The following is a 26,712-nucleotide window of genomic DNA, read 5'->3' on the forward strand; positions in this document are numbered from 1 at the left end:
TCACATCAGTTTAGGAAAAAAAAAAAACATAAAATGGCAAAAAATACCATCCTCAAAACAAGCTCCAGGTCAATTTCCAGACCCAAATTATAAACATGCCAACTGACTGACAGACTAAATGATAACTTAATATTTCTAGCTCAGTTCATCAGTAACAAACCTGAAACATGATGAGTCTATCACTGGCATCCTGAGGAGCTAGCCCCACCACCATGGGGCCATCCTGAAGCAGAGAGGAAAAGAGTAAGTCCATACAGTAGGTAACTCCCACTTCCCTTAGAAGCAGCCATGTTTCTCTCACTTGCATATTTTCCATATACTCAAGTCCCTTCCAGTAAAAGGGGATGCAAGAATAAGATGTGAGGAGAAAGGAATAATTAACAAGCAATGCTAATTATGTGCTGTGATAAAAATAATTAGGTTGAGAAGAAGTTTATGACTGTCGGTGGTTGCGTGGGCTGATTGAGCCTTTGAGTGTTTGTACAGACATGTGTACTATCCTGTTGCATTTTCTGCCTGTTTCCTTTACCTTGTCATAATCCTGGTAAAAGTGTTGACAGTCTTCCAGGAAGGTCTCCACATTGCTGACAAGCTCTCCTCTGAAGTTGGGCTGCAGGGACACCAGCTCGTTCTGTACTTCTGTGCTCCGCGACAGCAGCTTCTCCCAGGTGTACCGCACCGTATCCACCTTATCTGCCTCCTCTTTTGCCACTGACAGCTCATATTTATGAAGCATGGCATAGGACTCCTGTTAGGAAGAAAAAGATGCTTAGTCTTTCACCAAATATTGGCAAATATTGGTACATACTGTACATCATCATTTCAGCAGTTTGTCAAACATTTGCATAAAACATTTACATAAATTCTTGCTTTTCTTATGCTTTAAAGCTTCTGATAAAGAAACTTAACCTAAATGCTTTATAAACATAACTCAAGTGTTGATGAAGGTTCTCAGTCATCCAGGTCATAGTAATTATAAGTGCTATATCGTAGGCAACTGGACATGTTTCAGTTTCTTGAAGATGTTTAACCTCTCATCCAAGAGGCTTCTGAAGTTCTAACTAACTGGAGGGGAGTTGAAGGCTTTTAAACTCGGTGTGGGAGAGTCCTTACAGAGTTGTTAAGGACATGTGTGAGCTCTGAGTTTCAGAGTCATTAGGACCGTTGACCCAACCGGCATTCATGTGGGTTGCTAGGAGTAGGTGAGCCCAGGGGTGAATGGTCGTTAAGCTGTCTGGGGACGGAACTCAGTACAGCATTGTAGGTGGGTGAGAAGTAATGTCGTAGGCCACCTCCTCTGTTCAAAGACGGTCATTCCAGTTTGACATAGATGGATTCAACCATTCACACCTGGGCTCACCTAGTCCTGGCAACCCATATGAAGGCCGGTTGGGTCAACTACCCAGAAGTGGCCCTAACGACTCTGAAAGTCAGAGCTCATACATGTCCTTAACGACTCTGTAAGTACACTCACACACAGAGTTTAAAAGCCTGCAACTTCCCTCCAGTTAGTTAGAACTGAAGAAGCCTCTTGGATGAGGGGTGAAGTCTTCAAGAAACTGAAACACGTCCAGTTGCCTACGATACAGCACTAAGAATAACTCAAATGAAATAATAATAATAATAATAAGCTGAAATGCTCTATTATATACTGCTTAATTAATCTAGCCCCATTGACACTGTTGTCTATGCTGTGTGAAAGACCTAATCCTGTGCTTTACCTCTATGGGACCAACTTGAAAATCAATAGATATCTGGTGCTCTCTGATCTCCTTGAGTGCTGCCATAGCAATGCGAATGTCATCCAAGTCTTTGATCTGCCGATTCAGTTTCTTTCCTGCTTCATCAACAAAAGCAAAGATCTGCTCCATTTCTGAGCGATATTTCCTGTTACAGTACAGTCCGTAGTCCACCATCCAGTTCTTGGTTTCAGCAGTGAGGGACATCTTCAGGTCCGCTAGTAGAAAGAAATACATATGAGATTACACTGAGATTGGTGATGGATTGGCCAGAGTCAATTTCCTATGCTATGTTGGTGTCAAGTTTTCTTTATACTCCTTATCTATGGAGAGAATTTTGTTCCTTTATTATTCAATCAAATAGAATAGATTTGAAACCAAAAAAGAGATTTGAGAGCAAAAGAGAGTAAGTGGCAATCAAATTTTTTTTTTTTTTTGAGATCGAAACAGAACAGGTTGCAATTGAAAAAAAAATATGAGAGCATATTTCTTCAACTTCAATCAAAACTCAAAACCATTTTGCTTATAAATCAGTCCTCTTTGCTTTCAAGTTAAAAACCTTTGCTTGCAAATCAGTCCTCTTTGGTTGCAAGTTCTAAAGTTTTGCTTGCGAATTCAACTGCACTTGATGGGCGGGGCCTACGCTGGTGGATGAGAGAAGAGTTTCTATTGGCTGGTTTGACCTGGCTCCAGCGCCAGCTACGCCTTCCGCATTACACCCACTTCCCCCTTGTGCTGTGCTGCTTGGAGGTAGAGTTTAGATTCTCTGCCCAAGCCCGAGCCCGGACTTATTTCCCAGCACTATCCTCGGGCCGGGCCACACCATGCCAGGTCTCTACGGCACTGATGTTACAGACATACGCAAACGATCCAGGCCGAGGTTCTTGCACCAACACTTGACTAAATAAAGACAAATTACACCTGCTCTTCTTCATCGTGCAGGTTACATCACCCACTAAACAAAAGGAGGCTACATTGAATAACTCTGACTGTTACGCCACGTATTAAAAAATTGTCGGGTTTAAATCGGGCTCGGGCTCATAATTACAGTTAATGTGTCGGGCCGGGCCGGGCTCGGACACAACGTACATGGGCTCGGGTAGGGTCGGGCTTGATTTTTTGGGCCTGATCTAAGCTCTACTTGGAGGTAAGCTGATAGCCTGTTGCTCTTGAAACGTTTCCCATAAGTAATGAATTGCGCTATATATCGTTAGCTACAGCCTGCCGTACATTCACAACAAAAACAAGTAATGAATTATAATGCCTTGCTGCTGCAAGCACACTGATTAGCAGCATCATAGTTGTCTCTGCTAGTCACGGCCTGAGCAGAGTGGCCTAATGAGTGAGTGAATTACAGGGAGGCGTATACAACGTAGGGCTGTGATTTAAACATTTAGTGTTGCATGGTACTGCGGTGCCAACACGTCACGGTTCCTACACAACAGTACTACCGTGGATTACTAAACTACCTCAACTAAACTCCTCCCGGCTCCGTTCTCAGCTGTTCTAATGTCAACAAACAGATCAGTGGTGCTGAAATTTGCGTTTCTGCGTTGTATACGCCTCCCTGTAATTCACTCACTCATTAGGCTACTCTGCTCAGGCCGTGACTAGCAGAGACAACCATGATGCTGCTAATCAGTGTGCTTGCAGCAGCAGGGCATTATAATTCATTACTTGTTGTTGTTGTTGTTGTGAATGTACGGCAGGCTGTAGCCAACGATATATAGCGCAATTCATTACTTATGGGAAACGTTTCAAGAGCAACAGGCTATCAACTTACCTCCAAACAGCACAGCACAAGGGGGAAGTGGGTGTAATGCGGAAGGCGTAGCTGGCGCTGGAGCCATGTCAAACCAACCAATAGAAACTCTTCTCTCATCCACCAGCGTAGGCCCCGCCCATCAAGTGCAGTTGAATTCGCAAGCAAAACTTTAGAATTTGCAACCAAAGAGGACTGATTTGCAAGCAAAGGTTTTTAACTTGAAAGCAAAGAGGACTGATTTATAAGCAAAATGGTTTTGAGTTTTGATTGAAGTTGAAGAAATATGCTCTCTCATATTTTTTTTTCAATTGCAACCTGTTCTGTTTCGATCTCAAAAAAAAAAAAAAAATGTGATTGCCACTTACTCTCTTTTGCTCTCAAATCTCTTTTTTGGTTTCAAATCTGTTCTATTTGATTGAATAATAAAGGAACAAAATTCTCTCCATACTTATCCTTGAAAAATACATTTTCAAAGTGTTGTGTTTTATCCAAGCAAGGCAGTAATGATGCTATAAGTACTATAGATTGGTAGTAACAGATCCAGCAAAAAAAACAATAAAACTTCATCCAACCTGTGAATAGAGCCAAAGCTCCAACAGTGATGTACTCTGGTTCAGAGTTTATTTCAAGCTCCAGATCTCGATAGAAAAGAATCCGGCTCTCAAACTCTGAAAGCAAGGGAGTTCCCTGAATGAATCTGTAAACAAACAAACAAACAAACAAACAAACCAACAAACCATTAGTTCTCTGTGGTGAGAGTGAGTTATGAATATTAGTAATTTAGTTCATCATACTTCCGCATGGCGTCTTCACGGTCCTTTCTCCAGATGTGATGGTAACGGCTAAAACGGTCCAGAGCAGTCATCACTTCCTGCTCAATCACATAAAACAGGATTTACATAAGAAATTGGGGGAATTAAATATTCAACATTAGATTTGATGAGGTAATTTATTCTTACAGGAGGACATGACGATGAAAGTATTTTAGCAGGTGCTAAAAAATACTGCTGTTAACTTTGTCCATTTACAGTGGACAAACATGTCAGTAGACAGGATACAATAAATATAAAGATATAAAAAATAAAACAGCATATTGGACAGGCTTAAGTGCAATATGCTTCAATTAAATTTTCTTGTTGTAATGACAAAGGCACATACCTTTTTGGTGGAGCTGATGGAGGTGCTGAGAACGGACACCAGTTTGACTATCTCCTTGTTCTCAGACACACTCTTGTAGTAGTTTCTGGCTTGGAATGGGATAGCCTGGATCACAGATGCTGAAATGTCTGAAGTGCTGCCATCTGAAAAGCACAGTTTGAAGGACTTGTGATAGAATATATAGAGTTTTGGTGGATTTGATGAACCTACTGTAAACGCTATAAATAGCTAGCTGTTTGCTTGAAATCCTTCATTTATAATAATTTCATAATAACACGGTATTGTTCAGAGAGTTGGAATCTCGTATTAAGTATTCATGAGGTTGTATTAGTGACTTTTGCTGTTTGTTAAACCCTGTCAGTAGACACTTTAAATATCACATGTTACCTAAAATCATTGCCATTGTATTACAGAACATGTACATATATAGAACAAGTTAATATCCAACTTTTCCCATAAAGTTCGAGCTCCTTTCAGAAAAATCAATCAACCCTGCAGCGTTATCATCCATGATCAGGCAGAGTTTCACAACATTACCTCCATTTTAGCCAGGGTGCAATCTGTCTGAAAAGGCTGCTGTATATGAATGAGATTTTGAAATGTCTTTTGTTTAAATGTCCTCCTTTCAAAGTCACTGACATATTCATGTAATTTCCATCTTTATCTGCTCCTAGTCAGATGAGGCTTTGCTCTGCTGAGCTGTGAAATAAGAAGATCTGATTATCAAGTGACTGTGGTGTGCTACCTAATGATCAGTGTTTTGGTCTGCATGTTGTTAACAACGTGGATATATCAAATAGGCAAACTGCTTGAACTGCTGAAGTTAAGTGAGGTGAGGTCCCATGTCCTCACATACCAGCTAGGCTCCTGTATGTTGTTGCTCCATCCTCTGATTCACTCTCGGAACTGTCCTGTTTCAGAGCTGCCATCCGTCTTTCATTCATTTTTCTCTGCAAGAGAGAAAATGGATATAAAGAAAGACCTTAGGGTTTGCGAGAAAAAATAACCTATCAATTATTAGTTACAGTAATTATTGCCTCCTTCATCAGATCAACCCCACCTTGGAGATTCTCTCTTTGCTCCACTGGCCGACTCCTTTGCTGACACTGACTACACACTCTACAGCCCTGTTAAGAGCCTGTTGGACCTCCTCCAGAGCTGGGACCATGGCGATGTTAGGGATGGACAGGGTCACATTGACTCTGAAGATTGCTTGCTGAGCACTACTTTTGCCACGATTGGGTGAATCACTCTCGGCTACAGGGGGAACAAAGAAAGGCACTGATACAATAGGGGCAAAATATACCGTACCACTATTTGATGCATTTGTGCCACCCCAAAATGCTGACACATTTTAAGTGAAATATTTCCACACTTTTTAAAAAATGTTTTAATAAGCCAAATTACTAAGACCAGCAAAATGGTTACACAAGACCTACCCAAGAAATGCATGAGCGAGGAGGCGTGGATGCGCTTGCGTAGCATCTCCAGGGTGTTGCGTGTCAATCTGAGCAAAGCATCAACGTTGCAGTGGTTGAAGTAAGAGAGAAGCTCCTGGGCTTCCTCCTCCATCACTTCCATCAGGTCCCTCTTCTTCTTCCTCCTCACCAAGGGAGAGGAAGGGCCAACACTGGCTGGAGGGAGCAAAGTGTTTCTGGAGAAGAGACGGCCCTCTGAGCGGCCCTCATCCTCACCTGAAATGCAAGAGGTGACACATTCACAGTGAACATGAACCCCTTTAGCTATGGTCCTCTTGACTGGTGAGGAATTTCCAGTGTGAAATAACACCAAGCTCTAACATAGCTAATGCAAACAGAAACTAAGAGTGGTTAATCAGTATAATGGTTGAGGACTGTCTTGCACACAATATGTAAAGAGGAAAAGCATTAATTAAACTAATAAGGCTGTAAAAATATTGTGGCCACATCAGTTATGCCCTTTATATTCTTTCATGCATCTGTTTTGATTTTACATTAAACATCTCTCTTCAAGTATTTTCGCTTGCACCTTATTATATCCTATTCCATTTTATCTCAAAAGGTAAATGTAAGCATACCTTCACTGTCAATGTGGTCAACGGTCTTGCTCTCAGCGCAGCTTTCTTCCTCGACCCTCTCCACCTCCTCTCTCTGATTGTGGTCAAACTCAAGCAGCATGTTGATCAGTTCATTAGCAGCCTCCTCGACCAGTGAGCTCTTAGTGTGGAGACTCTGGGCTTGTCTTATACACAGGTCCTATACACATATTTGGAACAGCAATAAAAATAATAAATAAAATTCCTTGTGCAGGATTTGCAGGATAAAATGACATTCAATGATACCATGTTGGGAAAACTTGTCATTTCTTTTCAAGACACTTTAATTCAACCCTATACAGAACGTTAATGCAGTTACCTGGGCACAAGGACAGTAACTGAAGTATATTGGCTTCAATTACTGTGATTTCTAAACAGTACTGGACATCCCCCCACAAGTCAATGTGTAAAAGCGTCGTCTGCGGTGAGTTACTCATTCACATAAGATCTTTGTTGTGATAACTTAGCAGCTTTTGTATCACATGAATTATTCATGATTGATGACCTGTAGCCTTGAATGCTAATAAGACATTGTGTTCATCAACAAGCAGTATAAAAAGAAATATATTAGCAGTAGCCTTCATGTAAGGCAAACAAATCTACACTAGTTGTAATTACTCAATTATATTAATGCCATTGGAGAAATAAAAATATTGTTTCTGAAGAAAATACTTAAAAAGAACAGATTGTTTTGTAATCCTGTGGGGTGTTGCATGACTAACAAGGTGTACTTAGTCAAACCTTTACAAACTACAACTATATTTTATTTGAAACAGTATCATAACCATAGTCTTTATTTACCCTGGTGGTCTGAACAAACTCCTCACAGGTGATGGGTTCATCCTCTGGCAAAACACACAGTGTGGATCCGCTCATCTCCTGTAGCACAGCATCTATCCGAAACTCCACCAAGTCATTCACCCTGTCCATCAACAGCTCCAGGTCAACTGGAGAGACAAGAGAAAGAAAAGGACACAGAACAGAAAACAGAAGTACAGGGAATAAAAAAGATGGAAAAAGCATTGGAGGAGTGGAAAAAGAGGTGGATGAGGCAGCAAATTTACTAAGTAAGAAATTTGAAAAAGTGGAAACAGCATACATTCAGTACTGCATGTGAGTTACTTATAACACACACACACACACACACACACACAGACACACACACACACAGACACACACACACACACACACACACACACACACACACACACACACAGACACACACACACACACACACACACAGAAGATACACAATGAATCCATTAATGTAAATTTTATCAGATGCCGCCAGTGCTGAGTCGCAGGATGTCTTCTGCGTCAGAATGTGGGACATTGATCTTGCTGGATTTCTTGCTTACCCAAAGCCTTGTCGATGCGGCCCAGGTACTTGTCTATATTCAGAGATGTCCAGTTGATGGAGGTCAACCCCGGTTGTATAGCTTCATCCACCTGCCAAGTCAGTGACGTATGATGATACACTTTGCGTAGTTTATATTACATAGTACAGTCTTACACATGTGAAATGCTGGTGTAGTATCAGCATCAAAAACACACTTAAATGACCAAAAGTAAAAGCACTCATTATGCAGAATGAGTAGCAGCTGGTAAAGGTAGGGATGACTTGATTTTTTTATTCTGCTGGGTAGCTTGTGAATATCCCCTCAGGAATCAACAAATTCTTATCTTAATTGGTTATATTTTGCATTTTTTTCTTATATTAATATGCAAACTAGATTAAAGATAGGCATCAAATTAATGTTGTGGTAAATATAATATTTTCCTGTGAAGTGAAGTTATGTCAGAAGTAAAAAATACAGTAGCAGAAAACTGAATTACTAAACTTAAATAGAAGTACAGTTGAGTAAATGTACTTTACTGGGTAAAGTTTCAGTTTAAGAAGTGTTTTTCATTGGTAAATTACCATCAAAGTACCATTATCTGTAGTACGCGATTCATTTTCTAAGTGATTTTTTTGATAATTAGCTAATGCGTGCTAATTGACATGCTAGCTGCTAACCTTGTTTTGAATGGTGTCTTATTCAACGGAATACTAGCCTACAAGTGACCTTAGTTAATAATACTGCATGTGATGACAGTCTACTGGAAAGTAAGCACCTGTTACGTCAAGTAACTTAAATTGCAAGGTCTGGCTGTCCTTTGCATTTCCTTTTCCTTCATCTTATGCACAGTCCAGTTATGACCGTCGGTATAAATGATTTCTTATTCAGTAGCGTTAGGCTGGCTGAAAATGTTTCTATTTTGCCATTAGCCTACCTACAACCACTGAAAGTTTTATGAATGATGAGATTCAATGACAGCAATGCTTTATTATACGAGATGCACACCTGTTATTGCAAGAGGTGCTTAATTATCTTTACATTTGCAAAACAGCATTTGGGGGCTGTACCTAACTCCTGGGAGGGGTTGGGTTGACACTTCTCGACAAGGGCCTTGCTCCAAACTTAATTTCATAATTGATTAGCACATCTTTTGAAGAATATTACATCTCTATATCACTATAAATAGCTGCAAATAATAGCTTAGATTATAATATTTTAGTCCTAAAATGCTCTGTATTAAACACATTCATAGAATTGTTGAACTTTTTTTGATTAAATAAAGGAGCAATAGTACAGTATATATATGAACCAATACATTTTGAAAAAATGTAATATCTTATAAACTGCAGTGTATATCTACTATATATCTTGGACAGTTACTTTGAATGATGTTAGAATTATATTAAGTATGAACTTATGATTACCACTATCCAATAAACGATAAGCAAATAACATGCAGGATGTCATTTAAATGCATCTTGAAATAAAACATAAGAACATCTTACCTTAGCCACATGCGGCATGGCCAGTTGTTCAAAAGCACTCTGGATCTTAGCCCGCACTCTGGTGTTCTCACTCAATATTAACTGGGAGGGTAAAGATATATCAATGCATTCACTATATTCACTCGTGGTTGAAGCACAGTATGTTTTACAGTAACTCCTGTTGTACTTTGTTGCTGTTCACCAGTGTTTCTTAATATTAACCACACTTTTTCTTTTATACAAATGACATGCATCCCTATATTGTTTCTCACAAGTACAGAACATAAGTTTTATGTAATTCATGATGTGTAAAACTGTGTGTATTATCCACCTGTAGTTTGTTGTAGTTCTTTTTGAGGGTGTCCTGTCTCTGCTGCAACAGAGCAGCAAAGGGTGGGATCTCCAATTTCATCTTTGTCATGCAGTTTGCCTCCCTGATCTGGGTCAGAATCTCGGGGTCAAAGTTCACAAACAGCTCTCCCGTCTCTGGAGACCTGACCAGCAGAGAGGCTTGCAGGCCCACCCGGGCTTCCTCCATCTGGGGAGGAGGGATCAAGGTGGGTTGGGTAGTTTAGAGATGGATTTCAGCCAGGAGAGGTGAGGGAAAGAGGGAAAATAAAGTAGAGAAAAAGAAGAAAAAGGAAGGAAAATTAGTGAGAGACCAAAGGCAGTGGGCGTGAATGAGAATTAGAAAACACACATATATATACACTTGTGCATGTCTTGTATGATGAGACCATCAATATCAATCATTCGTTGCATGCCCCAGTGCCAGAAAATGTAATTTTTTTACATATTATGCTGTATTATTCTAATCAAAATACCTTTTTCATCCAGCTGTGATGGTAGAGCATCTCAAACTCCAACAGGACCCTTGCTACCCTGTTATAGTTCCTGATGATCCTCTTGGACTCTGGTGTTGAAAGAACACCCGAATGCTATAGAGGGACAGGATGGTACTATATAACTTAACAGGAAAACTGTATTGACAATCCTACTAAAAGAAAAAGTCAACAAAAATCATTATGTAGAGAGGCAGAATTTCAATATTACCTGTTGAAAGAGATCCATTGGACCCTGAATCCTGCTGGACAGTTGCCGAGACCACATGATACGGCCTGCCACTGGGGGCAAGTCTCGGCCAATTGGAGGGTCCAGTTTCTGCTTCATGTATATACGAGAGACCGTTTCAATGTCCCGGCCGTAGTTCTGTAGAATGCGCTGATACTTTTCTTCAATGCCAAGGTCTGGGATGCCCAGTCTGTTTTAAGAGAGTCCGAAAATACAATAGTTGCATTTCATCAGAAGTCAAAAACAGAAAAAAAACAATGTTTAAAAAATGAAAAAAATAACAAAATTAAAATTAGATGTGAATTGAATAAACAATAATAGTAATAGTGATATTCCAGGTCAAGGTCTACTGCATTTACTTGGAAAGAACTGTCTCACAGCATGACATATTGACTTGTCATAGCAGGAAAAACACTGATAACATCAAGAGTGGGAGCATCTGATTTAGATTTGCCAGTGAATCATGACAGTGAGCCTAAATGCACAAAAAGGATCCTGGAACTAGCAAACCTATTTGAATGCAGCAATTATGTTATTAGTTACACCTGTGTTCAATGAGATGAATAGTCCACAGTGACAAAGGTCTATTCACAGTCCTGCTGTCTTAATTTCATTCACATGGCAGCTGCTGTGTTAGAGAATAAGCATTTTTCTGTGCTTAGGATCAGACTGAGAAATACTTGGTTAGACAAATTGAAATCAAGAATGAAGGAATGGTTTACCTTTCAAATTTCTTCAGCACATTTAGAGCTCTCTCTGTATTCTGAATGTTTTCAAAGGTGCTATCCATGAAACCCTTCAGCTGGTTCTGGAAGACCAATGAAAACATATTTACCCCCCCAAAAAAAACAACAACAAAAAGACAGAGTGGAGTGAAACAGGTGTTTTCACTTATTGCCTGATTAAACCTTTTCTAAGCATTTGTGTCCATAATATTTAACTTACATGAAGCTCAGAGGTGCTTTTGCAGAATTCTTCATAGTCGACATCAAAGTCAGTTCTTCTCTGGTCGAGGAAACTGTAATGTTTTTTCTTCATGTTCAACACAATAGCCTATAGCACACACACACAAACAAAAAAATCAGCCTCATTGTTCTGCTGCAGTCAAACCTGAGCTGGAAAATACTGCTATTCTGTCTTGAATTTATTTTCTATTTTTTAATGTTTGTACATGTCGGGGCTTCAGACTGATCAAACTGATGTCGGAGGACATATCATCTTAGTCTGGGAGTTAATCCTTGTTTTACAATAGCAAAAGACAAACGGTGCATAATAAATATGGAAATGTAACACCAAATCGTAACGCTTACCATAAATTATGTATATATTGCAGAATTAACTGTCAGCTGCTACAAAAGGAGAGGTCTGAAATCAATTTAAACTAGCTTCGTCTGGTTACTGGGCCATGAAATGACTAATGGAATTACAGCAGGTACATTGGACCACATGCAAAATGTTTGTCAGTAAATCACTGGAGAAAATAACTAAACAACACAAATACATTGAGAAACTAACAATAACACATTTTGCAGTTGGTTCTCTGTTCATGTTGCATGCAGTTAGTATTGTCATATAGTTACTCGATGATATGCAATACTGCATGCTGTCAACTATGAAAATGGACCATGCAGCACTACAAGTTGAGGTCTGTAGTGAGACATTACCTCCCATTTTCCCTGCATTTCTGTAGTCTGTACATCCAAGGAAGCAGAAACAAATAGATACTTCAAATCAGAAATCCTCTCAAGAGAACACATCTCAGCAACAATCAGACATTGTCACGCAAGTCAAGAAAAACAAGTATTATTTGACCCAATGCAGAACAATTTGATTTTGTGTGCACAAATATTTGTACACTTTTTCAGACAACTAAATAAAAAAAGAAGGTTTCTATAGTGTTGTCACACTCTTAGATTAACAACCTCTGTCAGCCCCCAAAAAATAAGTTCTTTTAGTATATGTCATATTGATAGTTAAGAGTTGCCCCAAAGGATTATGTTGCAGCAATTGCAGCACTTGTTGTGGCTGCTATCTGAGCTGATCTACTGGACAAACTGCAAAACCTTTGGTAAGTATAACGCATTGAAACCAAAACTACAAATATAAGGTCCAGGTTTAAATATATCAACTGCTCCTTTGACATATTTCTTCCTACTTATCTATATCACCCCATCATTGAATTATACAGATTTTAGAAATGTAACTGATGTCATTCAACATCGATATAACACCGTTTCCAGTAAAAGTCAACCTCAATGTAAATCTGCAGTCTATCAGCATTCTGCACACTCAATGTATTTTGTGGTTTTATGATTAGAGATGTAAGGCTGCTTTAGCAATGAAGAGGATAAGGTTTACATTTGCCATCCACTGAATATTATAACGTCAATAAATGGCAGAAGAAATACAGCTCAGCTGGCTAGCAGTGGCATTTAATCAGTTAATCGAATGTGTCTCTGTGTTATCATAAATGTCCTGACAGCAATCTAATCTAACAATATACCCACTTGAAACCTGGTGGCCATGGTCTCCAACCCCTCTATCTTAGAGTCCTGCAGGGCAGAGTAGGTGGAGATAGTGCAGAACATTTCCAGGATCTTGTTGAGTCGTCGCTGGAATGTGTCAAACTTTCCAAAAATGTACATCTCGCTGAAGTCAAACTGTCTCTCTGAGGGGGTCTGTTCCAGCTTCTCCTTCATTTTGTGGAAATACCGCTGGTACTCCTGGAGAACGCAGTTTGACACAGGAAGAACAGGTGATTTTTATTGTCATCCATCCATCATACGACGGTGGTAAGAATTATTGGTTGAAAAATAACTTTTGCCTCGTAATATTTCTTCTATCATGGCAAGGGCATGTAACTCAAATGTCTGACTTTCAGGTAAAAAAATAATGACATATTTTAACAAAGGTCTTGTGTAAAAGACATTTTCCCCAAACAATATAAACTAATGTTAAACTTTACATTTAAAAAATAATAATACAGCTACAGTATGTTGCAAAATCCCCCACAATTGATAAGAACGTAAAAACAGAAAAAACAGAGAGGTATAATAAGCAGGATGTAGTACCTGGTTAAGGTGGATGGCAGCTTTGATTTTGTCAGCTACAACTTGCTGAGGCTGGTCCCATATTGAATTAGACCCATTATTAGTGATGTACGCCTTGCAGGCTGTGATCATCTGGTTTGTCACCTGGATATATTGAAGGGTAGGGTGAAATGAAGATATGCATTTTAATTTTTTGCAGACCCAAACAACTTGAGATCATACATGTTAGTTAAAGTAATTGAATATTATGAGCAAGGATGTTAAAAAGTCAAATGGGCTATTTAAGTGCTGTAATATGGTCCATGAAATATCCTGATTATTTGCATGCTGTTCACATCCACTGTGTCATAAATCCAGCCAGTAATTTGTTCACTGAGATGTTAGAAATGGAAAATTTTACAAATCCTTTTGTGCAAAATTTTTGTTCTTCACACTGGGTTAATGTAACAATGCCCTTGGTCGACATAAATGTTTCAGTGGTTAATTATATTCATCCATAAAAACATGAAAATTACAGATTGCATGGTACAAATGAGGGCAATATCCAGACTGCTGGCAAACAGCTTTGCTGAATCCCATTTTTGATTACATTTAAATCCTTTGTATTATTGTTTTGTCGTGCGGAATAGCAGCCAACCGTACCTTAACAAAAAGCGATGTAATCTTTTCTGATGTGTTGTAGTAGCGGGAAATACTGTGAATCATCCTGATGGCATTAATCAGACCAGGGATGGCATCCACCATCGATACCTGGGGTGAACGGAAAATATAGCTTGTGTTTGGACAACTTACATATGTAATCACATCCACTTGCACATGTGGGACATTACACAGTGTTTGTGTAACGTGCCATTTTCATAACCTGAGGACAGTTCACCATGGATACAGTAACAATACATTTGGTTTGCTTTTAATGCGGCAGACCACTTTATCTTTAAAGAGATGAAAGCATTTTTCTTACAGGGTCACTGTTGTAAAGAGGGTCACAAAACTTCTCCAGACTGTATAGGTACTTGACATTGTCTTTGGCCTCGTTGGCTGCATCAGTAATCCTGGTGTCCAGTTCCCGCCATGACTAGACACAACAAACCATTTTATCATTCACTGTAAAAATGAGTCACACTAACATTACAGGCTTTTAAATTTAAATGACTGACTTTTGTGAAAATATCATCTTGAAGAAAATGAAGCATAAAAACATGATATGATGGAGAGAGGAGATTGGCCGAATCAAAATAGTGTCCCATGAAGCAGCAAAGAAAGCCATATCTGACCTTTATAAGTTTAGATTTGGCCATCAGGAGCACACCCAGTACAGCTTTGACATCCGGGCTCTTCAGCTGGTCCAGAAGGTAGTTGAAGCGGGACATTCGTTTCTTCCAGTGGTCCAGCTCAGCCCGAGGGCCAAGGTCATCAGCCTCCTTTCTCAACTGCTCACTCTCAGCTAGAACCTGGTGAACAGAGGTACTTTCTATCTATCTCTGTTTACTCTTTCTGCTTTCCCTGAATTTCATATATTCCAGTTGTGCATTTTATTTTGGTAGTTTTGCATCCCTCCTCAACTAAACTTGGATTAACTTGGATCATTAAATATTTTAGTTGTTAGAAACAACTATAAAACATGATATATGTTTCAAAGTAAAAAATCCCATTGAAAATAGCAAAACATTTTAATATTGTGTGCTGCCAAGGCACTTAATTCAGCTAGCATAAATAAAGTAACTGTATGATATAGCTCTTCTACTTTTCAGGATGAAGTTGCTAAAACTTAAAACTTCTGTCATCTAGTGGCGTAGATTTGTTAGTCCAGGTGTGTTTGATGGCATATTGAGGGACGTCTGATTGGCCTGATTGGGCCACGCGAGTTCACAACACTACTTAAGACAGCCTCCCTCTTTGTTTCGTAAGATAACCTGATGAAGGTCTTAGGACCGAAACGTTGTTATTAAACTTAATTGCAAGTGAAGTGGACAGTGTGCTGGAGTCTTTTCCCTAATGAAGTTGCAGCATTTATTGCAAAGCTCCATGAAATATTAAGCACATATCCTGTCAAATATTTGTCTGTTCATCTTTACCTGGCATATTCAAAGGCATTTCAAGCAAACCTGGATCTGTTTCAAAATAACAAGCCATTCTGTACAACAGAGACTAGTGCATTACAAAAGGTTTGATGTAAAATAATAACTGTGATAGGTTTGAAGATAACTTCTGTTACCTGACGGGTCTCACCTGTTCAATCTGTTTGATCCAGACTTTCATGCAGGCTTCAATCTTTTCTGTGGTCTCTGTGCTGTTTGCTGCTGCCATGTAGTCGGATGGGCCTTTCAGCATCCGCAGGTCAAATGCGTCACACTCTTTCAAGGTAACCTGGAGGCAAGCCATGGTTTGTTTTTGCTGCAGTGTGTATCATTTGTTTTTATTTGTGGATGTTCCTGTGTGTGCTCACAAAGAATAGCCTGTGGTAAAAACAGGTCACAAGAGCTGCAAAACTTCCTTAGTTTGGTGCTCTAAAAATCTTTAAGTGTCTTACTGCTTTAATGAAACACACAACTGTAATGATAAAAGGTTCACAGATGTTTAAACAGCCTTTGTTTCTATTAATAGTTATGTATTTTTCTTTTTATAAACAAAACAAAATATATGTTCCCAAGTAATGGCGATGGTGTGACATTTGGTTAGTACACAAATATTTAAATTAGCTTTTGGTTTAAAACCTCTTTGGTTAAGTCACAGCCGTTTCTTCATTTGCCATTTTACAGCTGCTCAAAATTAAACTTGCTCCTTAACAGTCAAACTTATCCTTGATGTGTAATTGTGTCTGTTTCTTACCTTTTCTTGCAGACTCTCCTGTGCTCCAGCCAAAACAGACACAAAGCTTTCTAATGATGATATGAAATCCTGTTTGACAGCCTGGGCCTGGGGACTGGCCGCCTCACCCCAGCCATGGTTCATCTTCCTTAGCGTGGGGATGAAGATCTCAGAGAGCAACTGCTCCACACTTTTTAACAGACCCCCCTCTGTTGTGTCCAACATATTGAAATTCACGTCCTAGAGGGAGAGAAAAGTGCACACATGACACATACACCAACATTTAGAATCTAAAAACCTATGATTAAGACCAGTATGCCCACTGTGTAGGCCTAATTTCATTACGCCTGCCACAATTGGCTGGCAGTTGTGATGCTGTTGTCCAGTGGAGGGTCATCTTCCCCCTAAATAAAGGACTCCGAGTCATTCGACTTAGTCTACCAATTCCTCGCTTAACTCAAGGAGTGTGGACTGGTGTGATGTCCCACTTATACTATCAGCAAACCAGGATTATGGTTGTAATATCTCTGTAGCTCCCTTTTGGGGATATTAGGACTACTGTATTTCCAGACAAGGCTGACTGCTGTCACTCCTGGGTAGAAGGTTCCTGAAAGGAGACTGCACTCAAAACTGCATGTGTCAGTGTCGGTGCAGTCATGTCCAATTTGTAGAACCTTGGAAAAGTATGAGGTCAAGTCCATGCCACCAAACATATATTATATACTGAAGAAAAATTACCTTGAGTGGAGCCCAGACCAGATGGGGGGAAAGGTTTTATCAGTGTCTCATACATTTTTAGCATAATTACGTCCCAATTTTTAATGCTTAAATTGTACCACAGCTAATGTAGACTATCTTCAACAGGACAAAAAACATAAAACAATACCTTGCAAGATTTTCATTAAATTTGTCAAAGATTATCTTGAATACTGCTTATTTAGCATTTATTTATGTTTATTTTTAATGTTATGATTACTATTTTCCATTAAAGAATTTATTTATTTATCTTTTTTAAATTGCAGTGGTACTTATACACTGCTCTCTGGCACTGCAGGTACACTCACATAGTCGAGTAACACACACACACACACACACACACACACACACACACACACACACACACACACACACACACACACACACACTAAAGTTGTCTTCCTTCCCCCTCTTGCTGTGAATGGCTTGTTGGCAAACATGCCCTTTTATCAGAGGTGGTGATTAGCTTTCCTGTTGACAGCAGGTGATCAGCAAAAATCAATAGCCAGAACTGCTACTGGTATCAGAGTGCATTTGTCGAACCTTCTTTTGTCTCAAAAGCTCTGGATAGAAAGAAGCTGTCTTAGTTACAGGAAACAATTTATCACAAAGGAAAAGGAATAAAGCATCCTTTTGACATTCCAAAATCAGCCTGTTTTAATTTGTCATGCAAGTGAACTACATGACCGAAAGCCATACAGTTAAACAATCTTTCTTTCAAGTTCTTTATGTTTTGAAATGCATATGGCTGATATTATTCCCACATTTGGCCTCTCAGCAGCATGGCTGGTTAAGAGCATCCCTTGTCAAATGGTGTAATGATGGTGAAATTAGTTAAACAGTTTTTATTTCATATGATTGACCGACCTTCACTACCCTGAAAGTCATGACTTCATGCTTCCAAAAATGACACTTTTAAAAGTGACTCACTCTGTGAATGTTCTCACAGGTGATTGTCTTAGAGGTGTTGGCTCTGGTGAAGAAGACACACACTCCGGTCAGTGCCACATCCTTCCCGTCTGTCACAAACACTTTAGACTTCTTGCTGCGACCAGGCTGCTGGGCAATAAGCTGGGAGGGTGCAGAGGCTGCGGCTGCTGCTGAAACAGAGAATTGGACAGAGAAACAACACTCATCATCAAAACTAGCTTTATTTGCATTTGAATCTAATTCTAATTAATTTTGGACTTTATCACTTGCTGCCATGAATGCTGATTGAAGCGTGACTGAAGATTTTTATTACATTTTTACAGGAGCAAAACATACATTTAATGTGTTGACAACAATTAGATTAAGTCCACACATAACATACATTTTTGACACAGCGAGTGTACGTTTTCACGTTACCTGTTTCACTTGGCTGAGTGTCCTGATGGTAGAACATGAGGTGTGGAAGACCCTCAGCCACAAAGAATTGCTCCATGCGATCAATCTGAGAAGGATGACAGGAAAACTTTCAGCACAATCAGACTACACAGTGTCTCCCAAATGATAAAGATCAAACTCTGCACTTAAATCACTTCCCTTGACCCAAATAAATTACACCAAACCACTTCTTCTCCCAGGAAAACTGAAATAACTAAAAGAACATAGATGTGGCAGTAATTTTGTGTCAGCAAAAACACAAGTTCATAATGTAATTCAAATGCTGCCACACCTTTTGCTAAAGTAAGTCAGGCTGCTGGGGTTTTTTTTTTACAAAGAAAGCAAACACTTCTGTGTGAAAATGTATAAATACAGGGTACCTGATTCCCCTCCAGTACCGCATCTTCCACATCCGCTTTCTCCAGTCCCAGGCATGAAGCCACAATGCTGAGGATGTAGTCATGTCTTCCATCCAGCTGGGCCCGCTTAGCTTCACGTTCCTCTTTCAACTTTTGCTAAACAAAATGTACAGACAATTTTAATTAATATTCAGATTCTATTACTTGCCATACATATGAATTTATTATTAAACAAGTGCTGAATAAGATTTCATTTAAAATTCTTAATTGACATAAACAAAGCTGATTTCAGCTGAGTTTCTTGTTGACTCACAGTAGACAAAAAAATATTGCATTTTCATTTTTGCACGAAAGGAGCACATACCGATTAAAGCCATCACATGACCGAACAGAGCACAAAGTCATTCAACCATATTTTACATACTTGTGAGTGTGTACTGATGAGGCTGTTGTTAATGACAGATGATTTAATATCCCCTGTGGTCCTCCACTTTTTCTCAGACATCATTTAGTCCACTCAAAGAACCAAAGGTTTCAATGAATTAGCAGTAAAATAAGTGAAAAAATAGTTAACATGAATAACCCTCTGTATCCTGTCAAAACATGGTAGTCTTCTTCTTTTACACTGTAGCTCCATACAAGATAGAAAAGATGGAAGAAAAAAATCCAAAACAGAACTCAGTATTCCTTCAAGATTTAAAATTGTACAACTCCATTACCATCCAAAGTCTGAAAAATTCAGGTTCTTAGAAAAGATTTCGACAACAACACAGCCAGTGTGCAACAGGCAGTGGCTTGTATTTTGGATGATGGGACAGTAACATCAACCACAGTGGGTTGCCAGGTTACATTGCTCAGTAACACAGGAACAAGGTTAGCCAATAAATAACATGAGACCTGGTGTTGGCTTGGTGCGCCAGCTGCAGGGTGCATTCAAATTCTTTCATTTACCTTTCCCTTTGTCTGTCTGGAATTTAAACAGGGCACGACAGGAATAGCTATTTCTGGCTTAAAATACTTTTTTGCATTGACGTCATTGTGGTGAGACCATCTTTTAAAAGCCCCTCTTCTACAACAAAGCAGGAAACATCCTGCTGTGACTGGCCATGCCAAAAATAAAACATTTGAGTGCCAGCTCTTTTATATATCAAACTGTTTAGACAATCGTTAACAACTGGATTAAACTTTAACATTGAGGATGACATATTAAGTGATCAAGTGTCTCTCTAATCATGTTCTCCCTTTTCTCTTGTGTACACATCTATGTGGTTTTCTGTACTTCATGGAACAGAGATTTCACTGTTGTGTAACCCTCAAACATCTATTTTTCTTGCCAAATGAAACAGGCTGATTAAATCTATAGTCTACATGGAGCATGGGACATATTGTACATGCATGTACCCTGGGTGAGTCCCCATGGATTATATGGAGAATCAGATAGGAGAGAACAGATGTGACAGGTTTTGAGGGACGGATCAGATAGAACCCTGAATAAAGCCTTGAAAAGGAACATAAAGAGGAAAGATGCCAAATCCAAAAGATTTTATGGATGATAAGATAGACATGAAGCACTGGAGGAAGAAAGAGCTGTATACATGGGCAAAAGTAAACACGTGTAGTGAGTAGATGTAGAGAGTTGAGGAAAAAGATGAAACTGACTGAATCCCAAAAACGACAAAGGAGTTAAATTAAATTAAAGTATAGGATAGATGTGCACAGTGAGGGAAAATTGATGACAGGAAGGCAGAGGGGTTACAAATTGAAGGAGGAGGAAATATAGGAAATAACATAAAAGTACATTTTAACAGGACCTGAGAAAGAAGGAGAGAAAAACGCAGGAGGGAGGAGGATATAACGGGAGAATGGACAATTCTAAGAGTCGGGGCGGTTAAGAGTCAAGGTATTGATTCTTGTTAGTTAGAGCCTGGGGGGTTGGTCATGCAAAGCAGAGTGAGGTGGAGCATGCTAACAACCTCTCAAGCTGCGTATGTCAACAAGGTTAGTGAGAGCAGCAACACATTAGCCCGTTAGCAGCTTTGAAAGAGAACAAACCACATCAAAACTGAAGTTTGTCAAGTGAAACAAGACAAACAAAATTTTCTTAAGAGCTCAAACCACTTCAAGGCTGTATGGAACCTCTTAAATATCTCCAGAATCATTAAATTTCTCACAAGTCATGGTAATATTTAATTTAAAATATTTGACGAGCACGAGCACACTACTCTCAGGAACAGTGGCTGCAAGTCACAGGTTACTTTGACAGATAACAGGACGGTTGCTGCACAAAACTGTGCGACTTGTATATCAGTTTCAGTGCTCTGTTATATTTCACTCCTGTAAAGCTTATATTGAATGTGAGAACAGACATGGAGGGTCACACATTTGTGACCGATATGACAATTTCTAGACTGGTGATCTTTTAAGATTAGAAATCTTCATATTTGACTCCAAATTGAGAAACTCTGCAATGCTGAGACAGTGAATTCCAATTCCAGTCATGAAACATAAAAATGATGCCTCCAAACAAACAATAGCATTTGAGAGATAAAAAAAAACAGAGTCGTTCATTTACATATTTCAAATAAGTTTAAATAAACCACTAGAGAACTCTGACAATGAATCACACCTGCATTGTTCTCTGGGGATATACACACATGTTAAGCACACACAAACAATGACATCACAGATCTACCATAAAAAAAGCATGCCAAGCAATCAGTTGCTGGGTGACGAGGTGTCTCACACCTTCTCTCTGCCTCTTTTCCAAATCGTGTGAACAACCGACTCAGCCTTCAGCCCAGAGGCAAACAATACATGCACAATGCAGCATGGAGCAGATTATTCAAACAAGCAGACTAAGTCACTGCTGACTGCAATACACAAAATACACTGGCCAACAATAACAGGCTCCAACAATGACAGATAGGCACACATACAGAACCACATTTATTTATTGCTATAACACAGACACAGAATCCAGCACTGACAGACAACAGCCACAACATTAATAGCTTTCAGAACCAAACAAAGCCACATCCTGAGATAAGCTATGGCGAGACTGACAATCCCTATGAAACAAACAGTGGCTTTTGGAATTAAAGAGAAACAGCTGTGACATAAAGTGTGCAGCAGGCCAGTTTGGCAGGAATGCAAACTGATAATGTATCTAACATTTAAAAAAGCAATTCAAAATATTTTCAGTGCCCTGCCAAACCTCAAATAAATGATTTAGTCTATTTTAATCCAAATCTTCTGGGGAACAGAAATACCACACACACAGTCAAAGTCAACACAGAAGTTCTGTATAAAGTTTTTCAATTTCAAATCACACTGTGGTAAATGAAAGATGCCAACAGAGCCAGTTGGCAATACATACGAGAAGTCTGCGGATGGATAAACTAAAATGTCAGAGAACCCTCAAATTACAAAAACAACAACAAAAGTAGGATTTCTCTTACCTGAATGACCTTGGAAACTGTCTGTTTCCAGAGCTGCTTACTAAACACCTGCGACATGACAGCTCCTTGCCTCTCTGACTCAGACCTACCTATATCTTCTCTATAACCTGATATCACTTTCTCATCTACATGTGCACAGGGGAGCTGTATTCTCTCACCCTTGAAGGGATGATCCCTATCAAGTTGTCAATGGTGACCGCTCAGACAGGTGAACTGAAGCTATGCGGGCTTTAAGTTAAATGGCCATTCCTGTCCACAGCAGATGACTTTTCACAGACAGCTGCTACACATGCTCTTGTGAATCAACAGCATAATAAGCAGGTAAATACACAAAGGAACATATAAGGAGGAGCAACAGCTCTGTATGCACAAACCCTAACATGCAGGAATGTGCACTCATAAACACAGAGAGTGGAAACACACCTCATGTATCACTGCTCGAGCAGGACCGCAAACTGGAACATAGCTGTTTTGACTACAACTGTTCAAATGCAAAATAAGTGTTTAGAGGCAAGTTCTTGTCATGGACACCCACCTTATCAGTAGATATATATCAGCAGCTATGGACTCAACTTTGAAAATACTGTAATAGTCAAAATGCAGGGGTGCCATGTGAATTGTGCAAACAATGCAACAGGCCAATATTAGTGGCCAAAAGTACAAAATTCCAATTTGTCCTACAACAAATATGATTCATTCTACAATATTCCTTGTGAATGATTGAGAAACTTGTTCCTCATTTAAGTATAAAACGTATTACAATACATTTCTGCATCAGCAGCCATCACACAGCTCACAGCAATTTTCTGTCTTTTCTGATATCTGATGATACAGCATGGCAAAAGCAAAACCCACAAAATGCAACAAAAACACGGAGAAACTCATCTGACCATCTCTACCTATTTAGTGCACAAATTCTCACTTTTTTGCATGTTAACATTCTGTTTGGATACCAACAGATGTTAAAACCCAGCAATATCACAACTGACATTTTAAATAAACTAGAAGTGGTGCCAAATGTATAATTCATGGACTTGTGCTTTTTCAAAGCTGCAGTAACTACAAATAGAAGGCAGCTCTGATGTTATTTTTATCGAATAACTTAATGATATATAGAAACATACAGAGTTTTCAAAACATTTCTGTTTAAAAGTCTTTTGCACGTTGTACATTCAGGAAAAAGTAAAAACTTCTTCACTAGTATCTTTCTCTGATAAATATTCCATACTGACATTTTTTTCAGATTAAAATCAGTTGTTGTGAGAAGCCTGCATAACCAGCAGCACACTAAAATATTTTCGAAACAGGCCTTCAAACATAAATAAAACCTTCATCCTTCTTGGATATTTTTCTACCAGCCTCTTTTTGATACAAACACACCAGCTGTTTACTGAATCCTTTACTGAAAACACATTAATGATGAATTACATTTGGCCAAAGTAGATAGCCATGAAGCCAAGTTGTCTGTAACTTCAGAACTCTTGGGTCACCTTACCTTGTTTTGATAGTCTGGTTTAAAATGCAGCATCGTTGTCAGCCTTTCAGCCTGACACTTCTTTTCAGGTGAATCCGCCATCTTAATTAGCGTTGCTTTTCATGGCATTAGAGAATTACAGCTTCCAACAAAGAAGAGAAGACAGAGAACAAGTGGCTTCGCTACAGTATGTGAGCAATCAGCCTTCTTATTTGCCATGCGAGAAAGGTTACTGCCCTGAAATTATGAGAGTGTTGCTCCTAAAAGGGGACTGCTAACTAGATAATGCGGTGTTGGATGACCATCTGTCTGCAAGGTAATTATCAAGGTCCTGCTCTCACCTTACAATTCTATTACAACAATGGGATGGAGAGACAGTGAGGGGGATGAGAGTGGGGGTGGAAGGGTTGATGATATATTGGAATACAGAGTACTATTGTCAGACATAACCTCTTCAAAACATACACACAAATTAACAAATAAAACATGCTGTGAACAGTGAATTTAAAAAAGGACCTCAAGAAATAAGTCAACCTCTTAAAAGGTCACTAGGTTTCACATACTTAAAACCTTGGATACTGTATGCATTACCATTGTATGCTAACTGACTGATAATAGTCATATAGTGACTGTAATAACAGCTTCATAAGTCAGAATACAGTGGTGATATCTGACAGGCATTAGTATCGTGCTTTTTATTCCAACGTGGTCGTAGTATGATATAAAATGTCATGATAGCATTGCTGATTTACTCAGCATTCTAGTTTCTGCTAATGGTTTGCCTAAAATAATGAATATAAAACATCCAGTGTGTAGGGTTTAGGGGAATATAAGGGCAGAAATGGAACATGCTTCTTACATTTTTTGCATTTTAAATGGCCACTGCAAGGGAGGGTGAGACGAGGGCTGTGCAGTTCGTTGCAATCTACAAGCACAGCACTACATTCCAGTAAATCCTACACACCTGTCCTATAATACGTTAAAAAAAGCTTCTCAAATGTGTTAATTTGCTGCTTGTTTCCACTGTATATCATTACAATTTGAATACATTACAATTTGGTTTTGGACCAAACAACAAATTGAAAAAAGCATTTTAGTACATTTTAGAGATTAAATGAATAGTAATGTTTAAGATAGAAGATCATCATTAGTTGCAGCTCTAGTAGTGAGACCTCAATCATTCACCCGGTGAACACACACACACACACACACACACACACACACACACACACACACACACACACACACACACAACCTCCAATTAATATTAAATTCCATTAGCTTTTACTGAGGTGTCCGGCAGATGAAAAGCACAGCTCTCTCCACGAGGATCTGACTGACAGTTAGATATTGAAGAAATGATTGCGAAGCTTTGCATTTAAAAGCAGTTGGGTCATCAATTTTTCACTATGCCATGACTGATTTTCTAAGCTGAACTGTCTGGTTTTGAGCTGCTGTGAAACAGGAGAGCGACTGTAAATTATAAATGAGGGGGAGGTGAGATCTGAAAGAGAAAGACATAGAGAGGGAACTAGACAGAGGGAAATCCACTATTCTCCCACAAGATGCTCATACTAAGACTTGGAGAGCTTTAACAAATCGGTTTAAAAACTATGCCAGGTTGTAGCACAATATGTCTCAGCAGCTGAAACGGCTCTAAGGACAGCATTTCTCCCTCAATGGACTTTGTTTATCTAACCAATACAGGGGGCAACTGCAAAATGAAATCCAATAAATTATCACTAATGCCGTTATTGTATAAATGTATTTACTACATAAGGAAGACTAACACATACTATAGAAGTTTTCTTTGATCCACACAGTGTAGGACTAGCTGTGCTAATCTGAGTCAGTCCCATGTGGAGGACAGTTCATCCCAAGTTTTCTCTTGTATCAACTAACATGCCATCAAAACCAGGCCTGTACATACTGTATTAAACAGGGAGGATGACGCATATCTTCAAGTACAACATGGAACCAGCTGCTGTAAATCACTAAACTTTCATTTTATTTGTCAAGATCATGATCAACTAGGATTATTCATTTATTTATGTACTATTCACATTTTCTTCTAATACTGACTGCAAAACTATATCAGTACCATAATTAAATGCATAAGCACAAAGAATGAATATGCATGGGGGAAAAGAGAGCATTTCCTCTTTCACTTTGGTGTTGCATTGAAAAGATAGTATATATGTGTATATATGTACAGTATATTTACATACATATGTACATACACACATATATATATATATACATACACACTCACTCACAAATGAAAACTAAAAAACCCTTACATATCATCTATATGCCAGTTACTTACATTTCATTGTGGCTTTCATGATGGTGGAATTGGTTATTGGGTGAACTGAAAAACATAAAAGTAAAAGAGGCTGATTTCTTGATCGAAACAAGTTCTTACTTTTAATGATGACTATTTTGGTAACAGCATGGTTCCATATTAATAAAGGCACTGATGTGAAACACATTTTTGTGGATCACCTCCTGAAGCTCATCTCACATTACAGCAACAACACACTACCATCTAGTGGACTGAGGCTCATAATACAACCAACACAGAAGATTGTGCTACAGTTATGTTTGACTAATTCTGAGAGGCCAGTGAAAGTAATAGTGTAGTGGTTCTCAGAGCAATTATCAAAAGGACTCGAGGGGCTCTTGAGTTGAAAATGAGGTGCAGATTAATTCCATCACTTTTTTTTCTTATGAGAGAAAGGGGAGTTCTGATGTAAGGTTTCAAGGTTTCAAGGTCTCTCAACTCATATTATCGCAGTGTGACTTAGCTAC

At 39.0% G+C, this 26,712-nt stretch overlaps 1 protein-coding gene across 3 annotated transcripts in view; it reads right to left on the reverse strand.

The window, feature by feature from the left end:
• The window catches only part of dnah5 (dynein, axonemal, heavy chain 5), a 101,247-nt gene that overhangs the window by 72,222 nt on the left and 2,313 nt on the right, over positions 1-26,712 (reverse strand). Inside the window, exons 2-30 of one of the 3 annotated variants that reach the window (XM_084357284.1) lie at positions 18,991-19,125; positions 18,593-18,677; positions 18,176-18,345; positions 16,511-16,729; positions 15,911-16,048; positions 14,956-15,132; positions 14,643-14,756; positions 14,324-14,431; positions 13,703-13,825; positions 13,139-13,354; positions 12,296-12,322; positions 11,577-11,684; positions 11,354-11,439; positions 10,614-10,821; positions 10,385-10,498; positions 9,892-10,098; positions 9,582-9,662; positions 8,095-8,185; positions 7,538-7,683; positions 6,719-6,896; positions 6,102-6,356; positions 5,723-5,919; positions 5,519-5,612; positions 4,663-4,805; positions 4,299-4,375; positions 4,077-4,201; positions 1,722-1,957; positions 530-748; positions 161-223 (exon numbers count right to left, since the gene is read on the reverse strand). In XM_084357284.1, the coding sequence (XP_084213410.1) occupies positions 161-223; positions 530-748; positions 1,722-1,957; positions 4,077-4,201; positions 4,299-4,375; positions 4,663-4,805; positions 5,519-5,612; positions 5,723-5,919; positions 6,102-6,356; positions 6,719-6,896; positions 7,538-7,683; positions 8,095-8,185; positions 9,582-9,662; positions 9,892-10,098; positions 10,385-10,498; positions 10,614-10,821; positions 11,354-11,439; positions 11,577-11,684; positions 12,296-12,322; positions 13,139-13,354; positions 13,703-13,825; positions 14,324-14,431; positions 14,643-14,756; positions 14,956-15,132; positions 15,911-16,048; positions 16,511-16,729; positions 18,176-18,345; positions 18,593-18,677; positions 18,991-19,125 (4,140 nt within the window). The remainder of the gene's footprint in view (positions 1-160; positions 224-529; positions 749-1,721; positions 1,958-4,076; positions 4,202-4,298; positions 4,376-4,662; positions 4,806-5,518; positions 5,613-5,722; positions 5,920-6,101; positions 6,357-6,718; positions 6,897-7,537; positions 7,684-8,094; positions 8,186-9,581; positions 9,663-9,891; positions 10,099-10,384; positions 10,499-10,613; positions 10,822-11,353; positions 11,440-11,576; positions 11,685-12,295; positions 12,323-13,138; positions 13,355-13,702; positions 13,826-14,323; positions 14,432-14,642; positions 14,757-14,955; positions 15,133-15,910; positions 16,049-16,510; positions 16,730-18,175; positions 18,346-18,592; positions 18,678-18,990; positions 19,126-26,712) is intronic. The other 2 variants (XM_084357286.1, XM_084357285.1) reach the window with 2 other exon arrangements.

The sequence above is a fragment of the Pagrus pagrus genome (genome assembly GCF_965226575.1).
Source record: "Pagrus pagrus genome assembly, chromosome: 7".
NCBI lineage: Eukaryota > Metazoa > Chordata > Actinopteri > Spariformes > Sparidae > Pagrus > Pagrus pagrus.